Genomic DNA, 18,847 nt, shown 5'->3' with positions numbered 1-18,847 from the left:
ATCAGTCATCGTTGGAGAGGGTCGGTAGAAGATTGTCGCTCATTCTGGTGTACCTGCTTGGACTCCGACCATGCCCTAATACGGGCACGCATCTGCTTGCGCCTCACTGGACTCAGAAAAGCCACATTAAGAAGATCCATCAGAGTAGAACTCAGTGACGAGAAAGCCAAAGGTAAACTCTCGAAACAACTGAAGTTACATTTATGCAATTTTGAAAATGAGACTAACCCAGATGTTGCTTGGAAACATATACGAGAAGCTGTGGAAACAGCAGCCACATCCATCAGTGGTTTGAACCAAAACGTTACGAGAAACCTGTGGTTTCTGCTACACTTTTGTACTAATAGACTCGTAAACTCATCCCATCTGGCTCCGAACACGATGACGAGCGAATAAAACCAGGTCTAGGTTAACGAAACGTCTAAGGAATGATCGTGAGCAGTGGTGGGCAACGAAAGCAAAAGAGATAAAAAGGTAGTAGCTGTAGATAGCACCAGATAGCTTTCCAGACTAATAGACGAAACCGGAATGAGAAAGTGTGAGACAATCTCAGCAAAGACGACACTTATCTGCTCTCCATCCAGACGTTTAGAACGATGGGCGGCAGAGTAAGCATTTTAGCTGGCCTTTACCTACTCTGCAGCTACCCAAAAAACCAGAGTGAAACATTGAAATACGCCCCCGAATCTAATTGAAGATAAAAAAGCTATAGCTAATCTGAAGAGCAGCTGGTCGAGATAGACTAACTTCAGAGGTCTTTAAGTATGGTAGTCCAATTTTAGCGGTTAGGTTGCTTATATTTTAGCCAAAATCTGGGAACTGGGCGTAATCTCATCTGACTGGCCTCAATCACTGATCGTCCCAATATGTAAGAAGGGGTCAAAGTCATCCGGTGTTAACCATAGAGGGATCAGTCTGACCAATATGGCATCCAAAATATTAGCCTCAATAATTATCGGTCGCCTAATAAGGACTTGTGAACTGCAAACATGAGAAAATTAGGTTGGCTTCAGACCTGGTAGTAGATCCTTACTTACTTACTTACTTACTTACTTACGCCTGCTACTCCCAATGGAGCATAGGCCGCTGACCAGCATTCTCCAACCCACTCTATCCTGGGCCTTCTTTTCTAGTTCCTTCCAATTCTTGTTCATTTTTCTCATGTCTATCTCCATTTCTCGGCGTAATGTGTTCGTTGGTCTTCCTCTTTTCCTTTGACCTTCAGGATTCCATGTGAGGGCTTGTCTTGTGACGCAGTTGGGTGCTTTCCTCAATGTGTGTCCTATCCACTTCCAGCGCTTCTTCCTGATTTCTTCCTCCACTGGGATCTGGTTTGTTCTCTCCCACAGTACGTTGTTGCTAATAGTGTCCGGCCAATGGATCTGAAGTATTTTGCGTAGACAATTGTTAATAAACACCTGTATTTTCTGGATGATGGCTTTTGTAGTTATCCAGGTTTCTGCCCCATACAGTAGAACTGTCTTGACATTTGTATTGAAAATCCTGACCTTGGTGTTGGTTGAGAGTTGCTTTGAGTTCCAGATATTCCTCAGTTGTAAATATGCTGCTCTTGCTTTGCCGATCCGCGCCTTCACATCTGCATCGGATCCACCCTGTTCGTCAATGATGCTGCCCAAATACGTAAAGGTTTTTACATCTTCCAAATCTTCTCCGTCAATTGTGATTGGATTGGTGCATTCTGTGTTGTATCGGAGAATCCTGCTTTTTCCTTTGTGTATATTGAGACCTATTGCTGCTGAGGCTGCTGCCACACTGTTTGTCTTCTCCTGCATCTGTTGTTGCGTTTGGGATAGAAGGGCCAGATCGTCTGCGAAGTCTAGATCATCCAACTGCATCTTAGATGTCCATTGTATCCCGCGCTTTCCTTCAGACGTTGACGTCTTCATGATCCAGTCGATCACCAGGAGAAAGAGAAAGGGTGAGAGTAAGCAACCTTGCCTAACACCGGTCTTCACTTTGAACGACTTTGTCAACTGTCCTCCATGCACGATTTTGCAGTGTAATCCATCATATGAGTTCTGTATGATATTGACTATCTTCTGAGGCACGCCGTAGTGTCGAAGAAGTTTCCATAGTGTTGTTCTGTCCACGCTATCAAATGCCTTTTCGTAGTCAATGAAGTTGATGTAGAGTGATGAATTCCATTCAATTGATTGTTCCACAATGATCCGTAGAGTTGTGATTTGGTCTGTACACGATCTATCCTTACGGAATCCTGTCTGTTGGTCACGAAGTTGGGCGTCTACGCAGTCCTTCATCCTGTTTAACAATACCCTGTTGAAGACTTTTCCCGGTATTGAGAGAAGAGTGATGCCCCTGTAGTTATCACACTTGCTGAGATCGCCTTTCTTCGGTATTTTGATCAGAAGTCCTTCTTTTCAGTCTGTTGGTACTTGTTCCTCATCCCAAATCTTATTGAAGAGAATGTGGAGCATCCTTGCAGTTGCCGCTACGTCTGTTTTTAGTGCCTCTGCTGGGATGTTGTCCGGTCCTGCTGCTTTGCCACTCTTGATTTGTCTGATGGCCATGCTGATTTCTTCAATTGTTGGTGGGCCAACATTGATTGAGAGGTCCGTGGGTGCTGCTTCGATGTTGGGTGGGTTCAGTGGAGCTGGTCGGTTCAAGAGTTCTTTGAAGTGTTCTACCCACCTGTTTTGTTGCTCTTCAATGTTGATGATTACCTCGCCTTCCTTGCTTTTCACTGGTCGTTCTGGTTTGCGGCGATTTCCAGAGAGTTTCTTTGTCGTGTCATACAATTGTCTCATGTTTCCTTCGGTTGCAGCCTTTTCCGCCGTCGTTGCTAAATCTTCCACATATTTACGTTTGTCGGTTCTGATGCTCCTCTTCACTTGTTTGTTTATTTCCGTGTATTCAGCTTGTGCCTTGGCTTTTTCTGCTCTTGTTCGGCTGGTATTGATCGCTGCCTTCTTGTTCCTCCTTTCTTGAATCTTATCCAGTGTATCAACAGTGATCCATTCCTTGTGGTGGTGCTTCTTGTGACCCAGGACCTCATGACATGTTGAAGTGATTGCCTCTTTGATCCCCTTCCAGTTGCTCTCCACAGTAGTTCCTTCTCCATTGAGTAGATCATGAAAGGCCTGGAACTTATTGCTGAGGACTATCTTGAATTCGTTGAGTTTGTTAGTATCCTGAAGAAAGGCCGTATTGAAGTTTTGTGATACTGTCTGCCCCGTTGTCCAGTGCTTCTTGAGTTTCAATTTCATCTTGGCGACCAGTAAGTGATGATCTGATGCTATATCAGCTCCTCTCTTGGTTCTCACGTCCTCTATAGTCCTCCTGAACGTTTTGTTGATGCAAATATGGTCGATTTGGTTTTGTGTAGAGTGATCCGGTGAAGTCCATGTGGTTTTGTGTATGCGTTTATGTGGGAATATGGTGCCGCCTATGACCAGCTTATTGAAGGCACATAGATTTGCAAATCTCTCACCATTTTCGTTTCTTTCTCCCAGTCCGTGTCGTCCCATGATGTCTTCATATCCAGTGTTGTCCATTCCAACCTTGGCGTTGAAATCTCCCATCAGAATGGTCAGGTCCTTTGTTGGGCACTTCTCGACTATTGACTGCAGCCTATTGTAGAATTGATCTTTGGCGTCTTCATTGTAGTCGTTGGTGTGTGCATAGCATTGGATGATGTTCATTGAAATGCCCTCTTTCTTTGTTTTAAACGAGGCTTTGATGATCCTTGGTCCATGAGATTCCCATCATATAAGCGCATTTTGCGCTTGTTTGGATAGCATCAATGCAACTCCTTGTGTATGTGGTGCATTTTCTTCTTCATGGCCGGAGTATAACAGGAGCTCTCCTGTAGTTAGTCGTTGTTGTCCAACTTGTGTCCAATGTGTTTCACTGATCCCAAGTACCTCTAGGTTGTATCTTCTCATTTCTGCAGCAATCTGGAAGGCTCTTCCGGTGTCCCACATTGTACGAACATTCCATGTACCTAAATAAATGGTCGCTCTGGTTGTCAGAAGGGGCATCGGCCTCATAACTTCCGAAGGGATTCGGCTTTCATCATGAAGCGTCATAATTCTTCTAAATGAAGATCTTCTGACTCCCAGGGCAGAGTTTAAAAGGTTTGAATAATTTTTTCTGGTTAGCGTTTTTTTAGCGAGTTAGTTTTCTACGGGATGGGGACGCTAACCCCATGCCCAACCCTCCTCCTTTATCCGGGCTTTGGACCGGCAGTAGCCCCCGGAGGGACTCCAGGCGGAGTTGGTAGTAGATCCATCTACCACATATTCACCATTCGTCAGGCTTTAGAACACAGGCATGCTAATCACCAATGGTTAGAGACTCTGGGTGACATGGTTCAGGATCGATCACAATTAATTAGGTGTATACATTCTTTGTCTTCCCTTATACCGTGAAATGAAAATTGCTGAATACCTTCATTTCTACGAACTAATTCTTTCTCCCTGTATTTTATCCTTATATGCAATATTTCTTTTATATATTACTACCATTGAGATAACTACTTCTATCTATTTGGTGTTCATCGTGTTGTGGCAGTTATGTATGGTAACTTTGACCTATGCATATATGTGCATAATCCTTTGTTGTAGATGACTGACTGTATTATACATAAGAAATGATAAATGAGAATTAAGAAATAATTAGGGTAGATGTTCTTATTAGTACGTCTCAAAATGAATTATAATCTTAATAATTTCAGTTTCGATAAAAAGAGTTGTCTTTTTAGTAGAACTTTATTATTTCTCACAAATCCTTTGGATGCATTATTCATGAATCATTGTTGTTACATTTCATATTGTATAGTCACTATTGCCTCTTCCATTATTAATTAAAAGAAAACCCTTTTTTTATTCTAAAGTAACTTTGTATCACAAATTACAGGGAAAGAAAGCTTGAAATACATTGATTTGAAAAAAAAATAAGCCAATCAATTAAATAGTCATTCATGTGAAAATATTTGTTCATCATTCATTTAATTCAGTACAAGATACAGCAATTATTTTAGTTTGATTACCAATCCACGAAGCTCGAACACTGTACTTGAAATTAGCGAATCCTACGCAAGCTGATCCATGTTCACCTTGACTTGTAAGAGCGACTAAAGCTCCATACCATTTTTTTGGCTAAGCAATATAAATGATTCAACTTTAGTACAGTACTTTGAGTTATGTGGATCAATTATTATCAAATAAGTATCATGGATTTGTAAATATATCAGTAGTAGAATAAATCAGTTTTACCATAAATGTTTACGTAACTGAATAGATTTCCATCTATTTAATATAATAATGTTTTCAATCACACAACGAATGAAACAATTTCTTGTTGTAATTATTTGCAATTGTTCATAATGACTTATTATTTCTAATCTACTAACAAAGTGATAGTTAATCGAAAAAGTTAAATGCTAGGTAGTAATCAGTGTGTTACGTTCTGGTTCTCGATGTTAATCATCACCCCCAAATTTACGATTTTTGCTTCAAGTTAGGCGATTCATTGACGTAAAAACGCTGGACGAAATTCTGACTTTAAAAAAAAAGAACATACTGATCAAATATTTTTACATCTTTATGTTACATTACACGGGCAAGCTTGTCAGTGACTTATACTGATTGTTTTACTGGGCAGGAAAGTAGACTTCGATTCTGTAGGTTGAGAGGTCCTATGACGTTGTTCAATTTAATTTGTACCCTGAAAAAGCATATTGTTGCCAAAGACTATTTATTCGACGTTCCTGTGGTGTTTGAATGAACTAATAATTCCTTTGTACTTGTCAAATGCTTGATTTCGAATTCTAAATACAGTACATTCGTTTGTGCTTATCGAGTACTTCTTGATCCAATTACGTTATTTCTAGGATTCTTAGTACATACTATAATTCAAATACTCCTAATCATCTTAGTTACGTTGTGCTGTTAATATCTATTAAGAATCATTATCCGAGGTAATAACGCTAAATGGTACATAGATTTTCAATCTCATTATTCCAATTCAACTTTATTGAAGAGATTCATTGATATTAAACTGATTGCCCTTTATTTGTACCTATCAAATTTGTAAGGATGGTCTCGAACTAACCCGATTTAGGAATAGAGAATGATGTGGTTTACTATATTAATTGATTTTCCCTATTTGGAGATATCCATTATTTCCAAGGACTTGATCTCTGATACAATCCCCAAATGAATACAAAAAGCTCCAGCTTTTCTTCAGATAATGCTAAATATGGTCCTGGAAAAATATTTGAGTTCAAATAGAAATATGAGCACATCACTCGATATTTATTCCGGTCATAGTGCACCTCTGCGAAGCAATTGTTGAAGGTGTAAGCCATGTATATGTAAGTTGCTTGATCCAAAAAGTCTAAGCATGTCATTCATGTGGAGTGGAAGATGATAGAGATGTGCGCCGGTTTTCAAGGTAGTTGATCGAATCATTCGATGAGGTTATGTTCTTGGAACTACAGGCAAAAGTAAGATATATACCACACATATCGCTTCTCCAACTACTCTGACTTGTGTTACTGGGAAAGTACATGGTCGAACTTACATAGTTATGATTCAAATTCATAAATTTTTGCGTTATTTCCATCTAGTCTTTTAGGGAATCGCAAGGTACTAGAATGGGGCCGTTGAGATGTAGTTATCGGAAACCACAAATCAATCAGTCAAAATCAACATAGGGCTTGGGATCAGTGTGGGTTCACGCAAATTGTTGTAAGACATCAGTATAACAAAAAATCAGCAAAACAGACCAAGTAATAAGTCCAAAAGACAGCTTTGGAAAACAAAATTCGGAAAGAAGGGACGATTTTGAGGAATAAAAAGTACCAAATAATATTGAATCGCAGGATTAAGGTAAATATCACAGTCGATTCTGAGTTTTGTTACCTAAAATGCCAATTTTCTTTGAAATTACCTAGTCACAATGAAAATAATGATTACTTGACTGAAAATTACAATCTAAGACACGTACGATCACCAAGATCATTTATGTTGAAACGTCAATATAACCACTTCATATAGTGAGTTAATTGATTAAAGCCTGCAAATTCTTAAGACTATTGAATACGTTTGAAAAGGGATTTTATACAGAAATGACTGATCACATTAAATTTTAGTAGAAACTTCATATTGAAGTAAATAAGTACTATACCGATCTCACGCTTTGCAAAGCTCTTTTACAAGCTTCATTTGGACCAATTCCTTGACGAAGGTAGTCAACGACTTGAAAACTCAATAGGTAGCGCATCATAAGATCTCCATCACCAGTAGCAACAGCACCACCAATCTTAACAAATTCAAAATACAATACAATTATTATACATACTGGATAAAAAGTTTATCGAATTTTCAAGTAATTAGGCTTCAAACAAACTATGACAGCTGTAATACATCTTGTAAATAAGTTACTAGATATTACAACCAATTTTGTATTTGTAATTCTTTGTTGATAAACTAAAAGACTGATTTTTATTATGACTTTTTATACATTAAAATTTGTCTATCTTGTTTGTAATGATAATGTTAAATTCCATCAACTAAGGCTTTATTCATAAGTCAACTAAGTGAGTGTTCTCTCGATTCGACGTTGATTAGATGGATTTAGATATTTTCACAGTTGAAATAACAAACTTATGTTAGCTAGACTACGATTGAATAGTGCCGGTCATTTCATCCTCAGATACCTAACGAAACTGTTTGAAATCTATTCGTAAGGAAGAGTTATTTCGTTCACAAACATAAGCTTTAGGATGGGGCCAGATGTCGATTAAAGCTTAAAGATTAATTAGCTTTCATCAAGTACGCCGTTAAGTTTCAAAGTGTTTCCGCAAATATTGGAGTCTATAGCAAATCACAGTACACTGAATATTCGTTAATAACAAAAAAAGAGTATATTAGATATTAGCGATCATCAAGAGAAAAATTACGCTCAAACTCTAAGATTGTTATATTGACTGTTTACAGTGACATAAAAGCTTATACCAACATGCTGTTTTTTGTGATGATTTTCATCCGCAAAGAAATGGACATTCCACCATTATAAAGTAGATAAGTTCTTAATAAAACACCGAAGTTTAAACACCTAATATTCAGTGATCTAAACTATGTTAATAGAGTCAATCTTTCATTAAAATACGATTATAATAAACCAAAATTATTGATTTTATCAGAGATACAAGTCAATCCATTAAAAAGGTTTAATGAAAATAAAACTTTATGGATACATTATTCACGACGTAACCACCAGCTCCAGGAATAGGTGAATCTCCAACACGTCCAGGGATTTTATATGTTGACCCACTGGTTGATGTACCGACAGCCATTGAACCATAAGCATCCAAAGCAATCACACCAATTGTATCATGATTATTGATATCTAATTTGTTGACACGTTGATCACTCGATTCAAGTAAATTAACATCTAAATTGTTAGAGAAATAATGTTATTGGAAAATTATTATTTAATAATAACTCTATTCATTATCAACTTTGCCTGTATTGTTATCGTAATCCTATTCGTCTGATAGTAAATAATCTACGTTCGGACGTTTTTATATAACAACATAACTTATTTTGAATGAAGGATTTAAATCTAGATTGATTTAATCGTTAGATAGTACTGTTTTTACTTTTTCCTATGTAGATCAATATGTAACATAATAGATCATTCAGCCTTGAACAAGTGGTTCGGAGATTAGAGCATTTCCTTCAACTGCTTTAGTTCCGACACTTGTTTAATGAGTAGTCCCTAAATAAACTGTCCAGCTTAAAATCCACTGCACAGATGCATACTTGAAAGGTGAGTCGCAATAACCAACTTTTTCACTAAAGATATAACGTTCTAGTTGAATCAGTTGACAGTGAATGATGTGTACAATTTCAATCAACCTAATTTTATTCTATTCAAAAATAATTTCATTTAAAGTATTATTATGCTGCGTAAAATCATTTCTTACCATAAATTGTCGATAATAAAGAATACCTAGTTAGTATTTGAATAATATACAGGTTTCCATAAATTTCTGTGCAAAATCTCAATCTTTAGATATTCAACCTGTAAAAATCTTAGTACATAATTTTAAAGAGAGCAAGAACAGACCTTTGAACAGAATAATATGAGTTCATTTTATTTCGTTTGGTCCACATCATTTACTTACAGCCTGTATTATTTTACAATTATCATAAAAGTTAACACACTTATGCCAGAATAGCAATTTGAATGTAAATATGTATCGTCATGTTGGAATGACGATCGGAATAAAGTTTATAAAATTGAAAAGAATAAAGTCGTGCCAATTAATATAATATTGCAAACCATACAATCAGTCAGACAGTTTATTAGGCGGAATACTGAATAATAATCCGTATATATAATATTAGTACAGAGAATATTTAAAATCCTAATTGATGCTTATATTACTTGAAAATTTTTAGTATTGCAGATGTCTTCACCAAGTATATTAATTATACACTACCAACATCGTTTTATTAAAGGTGTTAATAATAGTTAGAGATATCCCAGGAAATCAATATGTAGCTGGAAACATTTAAACTACAGCTCAATATGGCTCTCATTTAAATCGTAGCCAAATCATTGTATGTGATGGAACTATTAACTTTAAAACCTAAGTATGGAATTAGAAAAACGAGATACGAATCTAGATGAAACTAATAAACTAAACGAAAACATTAAATATCTGTTTCAGCATATTTCTATTGATAGATATCTCATTGAAACAATGTACCCATATTAAATATTAAAGAGCGTCAAGGTCCCATAGTCACATTAGGTCGCTCCACTCCGACGTTATATTATAGACCAGCCGAAATGACACAACTGTATGTACAATTTGGCGAGAATATCGCAGATAGTTTATAGATAGATATTTTATTTAGTACGGAAATAATGATTGTCAGTTTATTTCAAAATCTTAATCATTTGTATTAATACTTACCAGAAACGTTCCGTCTATATGGTCCACATGATATTTTAGGATCTGGAATCCAATTTGATGACTTACGAAAATTTGGTTGGCAATTATTGTTTTTCCATTTTAGCCATAAATCATGTGATTTAGGCGTATCTAACGTAGTTGGTTTATATCCTCTTGACTTTGCAAATTCTGCTGCAAGTGGCCCAACTAGTAATGTATGTTGGGTGCTTAATAGGACATCACGTGCCACTTGGGATGCTTGTCGAATATCAGGCATTGATGCTACCGCACCAGCCTACAAAAATGTAGTTTTCAAAGAAAAATCGCAGATAATTTCTAAAATATCATTGATATAACCCGAGAATTTTCTGTAACTGAAACAAAGTAAGCGTGTTCTCGCCACGAAACAATATATTCAAAAACTGTAGAAAAAATCTTTTAATAGACTGAACCAAGATAATGAAATAATACAGCATAAACATACTTATATTTAGTAGATCGGAAAATTTTTGTGTATTATTCATTCTTATTCAGATTCACATGATTACATAATAGATGAAAGAATATTAGTTTGTCTTCTTCGTGTCAATATATTTACATACACTTGTCCAAGTCCGACTATGTTATTTTGTAATTCTATGTGCTAACCAAATTTACTGAATTCCACATCAACTAGCAATTTTCTATGATTTTGGTTAAACGCTTCTTTTAATATATATAAAGATGGATAGTGGCTGGCAGTGAAGTCCACGTTTTGTCCTACCTGGGACTCGTCAGCTGGATATACCCGCACCACAGAGTTGATGTTCACTTTGGGACTCTAACCCAGCACCGTTAGCCTCAAACGCCATAGCGTTATCCACTTAGCTACTGAGTCCTGATAGCCATCCACTTGAGTAATGGGATGAAGTTATATTCACTTGGTGTTGTTTACTTTTATCTTCCCATTGTTATTTAGGACTGCAATTTGGTGTTCATCTTCTATGATAATGAGGTGTGACAACTTGGACCGATGCATATATGTTTCTGGCCCTATGCTGTAGCTGACTGACTGACTTTAGTCAAAAAATTATGCTGACGAATGCATATAAGTTTATAGGGCATTTTCAAGGTTAGTTCATTTTCATAATAGTCGGTTTGAATAATCGTCATTTGATGGCTCATTTTTTAAGTCTACTTCTCAAAATAAATATACTTGACTATCATATATAAAACTTTAGTAGTCTGTCATCTGATGTGATGCCCCCTTTATCCACGGGTTTAAATAATAGCTGTGTTCCTAGTTTCCCTGAAACTGATGTACGAAGATGTCTCCAGTCACCTAATACATCTCGATGTTTGGGACCTGATGGTGTCCCAAACATCCTTTTTAAAAAGTGTGCTGACGTCCTATGTTATCCGTTCAAAACTATCTTTAACAGATCCTTCTCATCTAATCTCATACCGAAAATGTGGAGAAAGATGAAGATAATCCCTGTACCCAAGAAAGCATCTGGTGATAAGAATGTAAAATTTAGACCTATTGCAATAACTTCACCCTTCCTCAAAACCATGGAAAAATTATTAATACCTCCACTTCAGCCTGTGATAAAAGAGCATAATGACCCATACCAGTTTGCATACAGGCGCAAAAGAAGCACTTTAGATGCTGTTGCAGTTCTGCATCACAACATAGTGTTCAACTTAGAAAAGGGTAAGAAGTATGTTCGATGTGCTTTTCTGGACTATACTTCAGCTTTTGATTCTATACCAAGACAACGTTTACTTAACAAGTTAATCAGCGTCAACACTGACAGCTGGATAACCAACTGGCTATCTTCCTACCTCTCTGGAAGGGAACAGTACACTGTGTTTGGAGGAAAGTGTTCAGAGTCTCTGCTGTCTCATGAAGGTGTACCACAAGAAGCTGTTCTTTCACCTCTTCTTTTCTCTTTTTTTTCTGCACAATCTGCCATCTTCCACAGACAACACTTTTGTGAAATATGCGGATGATCTCATTGTATGTATGCCTATCTCTTCCTCTTTACATCCCATAGAAATGAATGAGTTTTTGTCTCGTATTGATTGTTGGTCTGTTGGTAATGGTCTGATACTTAATCCGTCTAAATGTCAAGCTGTTAACTATAGCATGAGACATGAACGGAATCTAAACACCATTTTGAGATTCCATAATGCGCGTACCATCGGAGACTCTTTGATAAACACAGTGTCGAAGGTCAATTATCTTGGTGTCACCTTTCCCTCTGATCTGTCTTGGTCTTCCCACGTTTTATTGTTATCAAAGAAGGTTTTCCGCCTGACCTAGTACATAAAGAGACTGCATGCTCTTGAGATTACTCGTCATTTACTCTTACAATTTGTTAATTCTTGCATATTACCTATTATTCTTTACTGTTCTCCATTATTCTTTCCCGGGCTTTTGAGGAAAGACTTTGCTGTATTGCGGAGAGTGTTGAAGGCAGTTAGTAAGATGTGTGGTGAATCTTTCGAGGTCATAATTAATATGGTTGTGGATAGACATCTAAAGTCATGCAAAATCCTGGCAGGTGTTATTTTATCAGATACTAACCATCCCCTTCACTCTTATCTTTCTCCTTGTATATCTTCTGGTAGAACGAGACGTAATTACATTAAAACCCATGCACGCAAGCAAAAGTATAGAAGTTATATAATACCTTACCTAGCAAATATACTCTGTGACGAACAGGTTGTTAGAGTTAACCTAGTCAATAACCTGCATTCTTAACATGTCTTTAATTTTAAAAGTTGCGCAGTTTTCCGAGGTTTTTTAAAGCTTTTTTTGTATTTGTTACTGTTTTTTGCGCAAGTAACTTGTTGAGATACCCTATGCTGAGAATTCTATATTGTACCAAAATATAATATTGATTAAAGCCATTAATAATAATGATAAAATTGATTATCATATATAAAACTTTAGTAAATGCATACCTCCATTGTTTTACCATCCATCACCATTGCGTCTAATAAAGTGTGTCCACTTTCATCAGGTGAACAGCCATAACCGACACTTTCAATATTTGGATCATCTTCTGCATTTGTACATGCAGCAACGACAGCATCTATTGATGAACCACATACTTTGGAATTCGATGGACTAAGGATATTCCATCCAGCATCGGTTGCATTTGAAAATGGCCATGTATTCACTATTATAATAGGTGACTGATGTTCACAAGTGAAAACTATGATCACTGTTAACAATAAAGTTAAGAAATGTAAGATTGGACAAGCAATCGGCATAAGTCCAAAGTTCAATTAATAAAAATGAACTGAATTAGTTACCGAATAGCTTTATTTACGTAACATATAAACAAACATAACCAACTCGGTTTTAGCAAATCAGTGACGAGAAATTTCAGTTACAGTATTTATTAATATTAAAATTGACATATTCACAAGTAAGCGAACCAACAGTTGATTGGATATTCAAGTAATATATACTTTGATACATGTATTATTATCGATTCAGATTAGTTACTGCCTATTATAATGACTGTTCTTATTCAATAAATTAGCACAGATTATTGTTAGGCCTTGGATATGAAATATCCAACTGATTAAGATGGGAGTTTACTTCATTACTTTTGTAAAGTCTCTTCACTATGTCTAAATAGTTATTATAACAAACTGAACGAGCAATCTTATATAAAAAGTCTTGGATATCTACCATAAAAATTAAATTATTCAACTGCACTTATTATACCAAATAACTAGTCGATCCGAATAACTTTACAGTTCTGGAGTATTACGTTAATCTTGTTGACAACAAGTGTAGTCTTACAAACCAAATATTCTTACAGATTAGATCACACTCAGAACTCCAAGATTTTGAAGTTAACTAATTAACTCCTAAATAATTGAATTTATTTTTGTCGACTGTTTTTTTTTAATTATCGGGTCCCTGCTACAGCGTTGCTACTGTCATATGTCATGAATGCTATCATCATCGTTAAAAAAATTGGTCGAAACAAATAAAAGGATATTTTGTTGAGTAAATCACTGACTTTATATTGATTTTCGGACAAATTTCTCTATACTAGACTAAGTAGGTACACTTAATGTGTGAACTTTAAATGTGATTTTCTGAAATATTAATAAATGTTACTATATATTATCATCTATGATAATCTGTGTTCATTCATTTTCTGCTTTATTGTAGCAATCAACTATTTGTACTAATATTATGGACAGAATATAGAAAATTACAGAATCTGAAGATTTATTCGTTTACTGTCTACATATGGGAGGGTTAAACTTTACATTGTCTATTCATCTGAGTGTATCGTATTCAGTAATTAAGGTTATGTTTTCGTTTATCTAATCACTCACTTGTAGATATTTTGAAATAATTTATACTATAGAAATAATTGGAGACATGAGTTGCTAAGTTGCGATTTTTATTCCATCATGACTGAATGTGCTATACTTGACACGTCCGTCGCATGATGGACTTGTAGTTTCGTTGTAAAAAACTTTACATCATTCATGTGAGCCGGAAGAACAATAGAGAAAACACGCTCTCCGTCGTTAATTACCATAGCGCAAATAATAATCTCTGCTTCACTTTGGTTGGCTGCTAGGTACAGAGTGAAAATTGCTAACGATAGTGGAGTTTATCCGTATCCATAAATATAGATCAGAAAAAACAGTATTACTAGTTTGATTTTCATAAACGTACTTGATGTAAGGCAAAATTAAGAAAAAGAGTTCACTTCAGTTTATTTGAATGAACATTAGTACAATAAAACTCCTCATTTAGAGAAGAGTTGAGTAAAGAAATATTCTATTCTTACTTTCGGCATAATCGATATATATATATATATATATATATATATATATATATATATATATATATATATATATATATATATATATAATCAATAACTTTGCTGTAGCAGTTCTAGGATAACTACCGGTCCCAAGATCGGGTAAAGTAGGAGGGTTGGGCATAGGGTTTGCAAACTCATCCCGTATAAAAAGATCCTGCAAAACAACGCCAAGTTAAAACATCTAAACTACGACCTAGGGGTTAAAGGAGGAATTGAAACGCCCAATAATGAAAGCCTTGAATCTTCAAAAGTCACGAGGAGGATTCCCCTTCTAGCAACCACGGCAACATGTTTTATAGGAACATTGAACAACCGGAAAATGTGGGAGCCTGGAAGTACCAGTCAAATAGCAACAGAAATGAAAGAGACCCAAACGACGAAGTCGGAATGGACGACACCAGGTATGAAGATATCATGAGACGACGTGGACTAAATAGGAGAAACGGACAAGAATGATGAGAAACTTGCAAATCTATGTGCATTCACCAAATTGGTTGTAGGTAGTACAACATTCCCACACAGACACATGCACAAAGCTACATGGATCTCACTCGACCACACTACAGAGAACTAGATCGGGGTGACTAAAACACTTCAGAAAGACAATGGAAGACGTGAGAACCAGGAGAGAAGTTGACATAGCTTCAGATCACCACCTGGCTGTGGTTAAGATGGAACTGAAGCTAAAGAAGCACCGGACAACTGGATAAGCAGCATTAAAAAGGCTTCATACAGCCTTCCTTCGAGATACAAGCTCGACGAATTCAAGATAACTCTCAGCAATAATTTTCGAGCCTTGGAAGAATTACTCGAAGAATGCGAAACTACTATGGAAGACAACGGGAGAGGGATCAAAGAAGCATTGACTTTAACGTGTCAGGGGGTTCTGGACCACAACAAGCACCGTCATAAGGAATAGGTCTCTATTGAAACTCTGAGCATCAGGAAAGGTTTTTAACAGTGCGTTGCTGAACCACATGAAAGATTTCGGTAGACGTTCAACTTCGAGATCAACAAGCTGGATTCCGTAAGGATCGGTCGTGCACAGACCAAATCACTAACACAACCATCATCAAAAGGGTAGAAGTATTTATAAACAATTGTTTACGTAAGATACTGAATGTTCGTCGGCCGGATAACATCAGCAACAGCCCACTATGGGAGAGAACAAACCAGCTTCCAGCTGACGAGGAAATTAGAAAAAGGCGTTTGAAGTGGATAGGGTACACATTGGAGAAATCATCAAACTGCACCGTGAAGCAAGTGCTAACTTGGAATTCTGAAGGTAAAGGGAAAGGAAGAAGGTTAATGAGCACACTACGTCAAAAATCAGAAGCAGACATGAAAAGAATAAATAGCAACTGGAAAGGATTGCCCAGGACAAGGTTGGATGGAGAGTGCTGGTAGGCGGCTTATGCCCCTCCATGAGGGGTAACAGGCGTAAGTAGGTAATAATAAATTTTTATATATCTCATATCAATCAAATGTCGGCAAGCCAGTTAGCAGTGTTACAAATTGAGTTAATAATGAAACCAGATATTTTTAAGGTAGAGAAATTGGGTGATTTTAATGTTCAAAATTATGATTGGACAAATAAGTTGAAACAGTTTACAAAACGCTTGCAAAACAATTAGAAAAGCAGTTTGGTAAATTAGTTATTAATATTAGTTATGTAAGAAGAAATATATGATGCATGCGAACACAAGAGACTTACCTTTTATGGAATCACCCCTAACGTAAATTAATAGGCCTTATTATGGTCACATGTAGTTAACAAGAACACCGGCGATTAATACCAAATGTATTGGAGAACAGTATTACAGAATCGTTTAGAAAAATCTGAGAAACATACAGTAATACTTCATTTGCAAAATATCCATCAATTATCTCAAACCTTGTTGTTCCTTCGTTTCCATACTGATCCCTCTCGTTGTCTTCTCTTCTATTTTCTCAACCTTCTGCCGCCAGACATTACACTTTCGACTGGTGATAAATATTACTTATATCTGTTGACATCAGTAGCCCACACCACAACACCTAAGTCTATGTACTGAATAATTGTTTTTTTCTGCTAACTAAATTTGTATTAATTTGAAGTTATTTATTCACTGAGGAAGTGACCTACACTAGTTGCAAAGCATCATATCTCCAATATTCTACCGATTGAAATGATTCAGACCTACTCATAATTTATAAAGCGATAACCGGTAAAATGAGAAATAGGAAAATATGCGATTATTTGAATCTATAATATTTGAAAAAGCCTCTTGTTCCCATTTTTATTAACGTGACATTAAAGAAAATGATTGATATTTTCTGTTTTAGGTTCGATATAACACATTATACACTATATATCTACAATATTTTCCTCTTTTTTGAGTATATATAAATTATTTAATGATATTATACAGCAATCTAAAATAAACTGTGTTATAACGCTCGGTTTTACTTCGTCTAATGTTATAACGGTTGGGTTTCCACGTATGGGATGTTAATTTACCTTAAATGACTATCCACACTAGATTCCCTCCCAGTGTCTATTCTACAGGACGTCAACACAACTTAGATCAAGAACACGTGATTAGCCTGATCACAACGTTAATGTATTTCCACACCAAAATCCGACAACCCAACAATAATGAACAATCAATAATATGTGAGTCGTAATAATAATAAGGATGAGGGAATATATAACTCATCTGACACCTGTCAGACCATCTACATGTCTGACTAAGCAGACAACCAATCATTCTCAGTCTCGCCTACACATCAATGTTTGATGAAATCCTACATAATTATTAAAATTAAAACGAGTAAATAGAAATCATTAACCTAATTTTGTGTGGTGGCACTTCCTATTTAGTTTATCTGCTTCAAGAAGTTCAATGTATACTTTCATCTTAGCAGACTTGCAGTCATGCCATTGATAAGCTTGACCTCAAACAAGCAAGATATCCAGCCACATGTTAAAATCATTGTTACGTGGTTGTGGATAAGTATATATAGTTCACAGTATAGCAGTATATTCACATAAAGAATTTGTTTACTTTAAGTAGTATAAATAATATTATAAGAAATCCAGTCTTGTGAATCGATTTGATTGGACAGCTTTCGTCTTAGTTGTTGACATCTATCCATGGATTTTGGCAAATATAATAGAAAATGGACCTGTGTTATCTCTTTACATAATGACAGTATACATTTCTTCGTTAATAGTTGTGAAAATTTTGGTTTGTTTAACTTTGAAAAAAAATGATCAGGCTTAAGATTAGTTGACTCGAATGTAAATGATGATTCAGAAACCAGTTAGTGACGTTAACACAATTCTCCATATATCAGACACAAACACTTCACATCTATAAACACCAAGGTTGATATAATTTTCCAGATTTTTCTATCAAATACTGCCTCATTTTTAAATGTCAAGCATTACGCGCTGAATAGAGGGTGTTAACTAATTCTATACTCATGCTCATTTTTGTACTTAAAATCTTAACATTTCCCTTAATGTGTCGCTATTGTCCTTTACAAAGATTTAATAAATTGCGATTAGCTAATTAGTCGGAACTGTAAACAAGCGTCGATACATTTTGTCTTATTTCTTGGGAAAAGCAATTATCAGGTGTTCATACTTTGCGATTTTGTAGTTAAATTCAACAACCATGATTCTAATAAGTGCTCATGTAGAATTTTTCACCTACTACAGATGTTAAATGCTCCGAAACACATCTGACGAGACATCTCGGAAAACGACAACCCTATGACTGAAATGTTACGATAGAATAAATGATCAGTAGATATACAAATACGCCGACGACCTGTACGTTCAGACTGTAATAATTATATTCTTCAAGTATATTAGAATGGTTAGTTTTGCTATCACAGGGTTTAAGAACAGTCTATATGAAACTAGTTACAAGCTTCCAAAAAATATTGTCCTTTTTTTAAGGAACTGTGCTGACGATTGAAAAGTGAACAGAAAGACAACTTTGTAAGACAAACAGTTATTCTTTATTCAAAAAAGACACCGCCGAAATGCTGGACA

The 18,847-nt window shown here is 36.0% G+C and overlaps 1 protein-coding gene across 2 annotated transcripts; it reads right to left on the bottom strand.

Annotated features, from left to right (window-relative positions):
• Positions 1-4,166: 4,166 nt before the first annotated feature.
• On the bottom strand, positions 4,167-13,316 carry MS3_00002003 (uncharacterized protein; the record flags this gene model as incomplete). Of its 2 annotated transcripts, XM_012939842.3 has the most annotated exons (5): positions 4,167-5,138; positions 7,171-7,305; positions 8,243-8,439; positions 9,974-10,247; positions 12,902-13,213. In XM_012939842.3, the coding sequence occupies 5 exons, from the start codon at positions 13,211-13,213 to the stop codon at positions 4,980-4,982; spliced, it is 1,077 nt and encodes a 358-aa protein (XP_012795296.1). In that variant the 3' UTR covers positions 4,167-4,979. The 2 variants fall into 2 exon arrangements, with proteins under 2 accessions (XP_012795296.1, XP_051075013.1); XM_051209560.1 differs by having other exon boundaries at positions 4,167-8,439; positions 12,902-13,316.
• Between the last annotated feature and the right edge of the window lie 5,531 nt (positions 13,317-18,847).

This window comes from Schistosoma haematobium, chromosome 1 (assembly GCF_000699445.3).
Source record: "Schistosoma haematobium chromosome 1, whole genome shotgun sequence".
In the NCBI taxonomy this organism is placed as follows: Eukaryota; Metazoa; Platyhelminthes; class Trematoda; order Strigeidida; family Schistosomatidae; genus Schistosoma; species Schistosoma haematobium.
The sequence above is the reverse complement of the archived record's forward strand: the minus strand, read 5'-3'. Positions and strand labels throughout refer to the sequence as shown.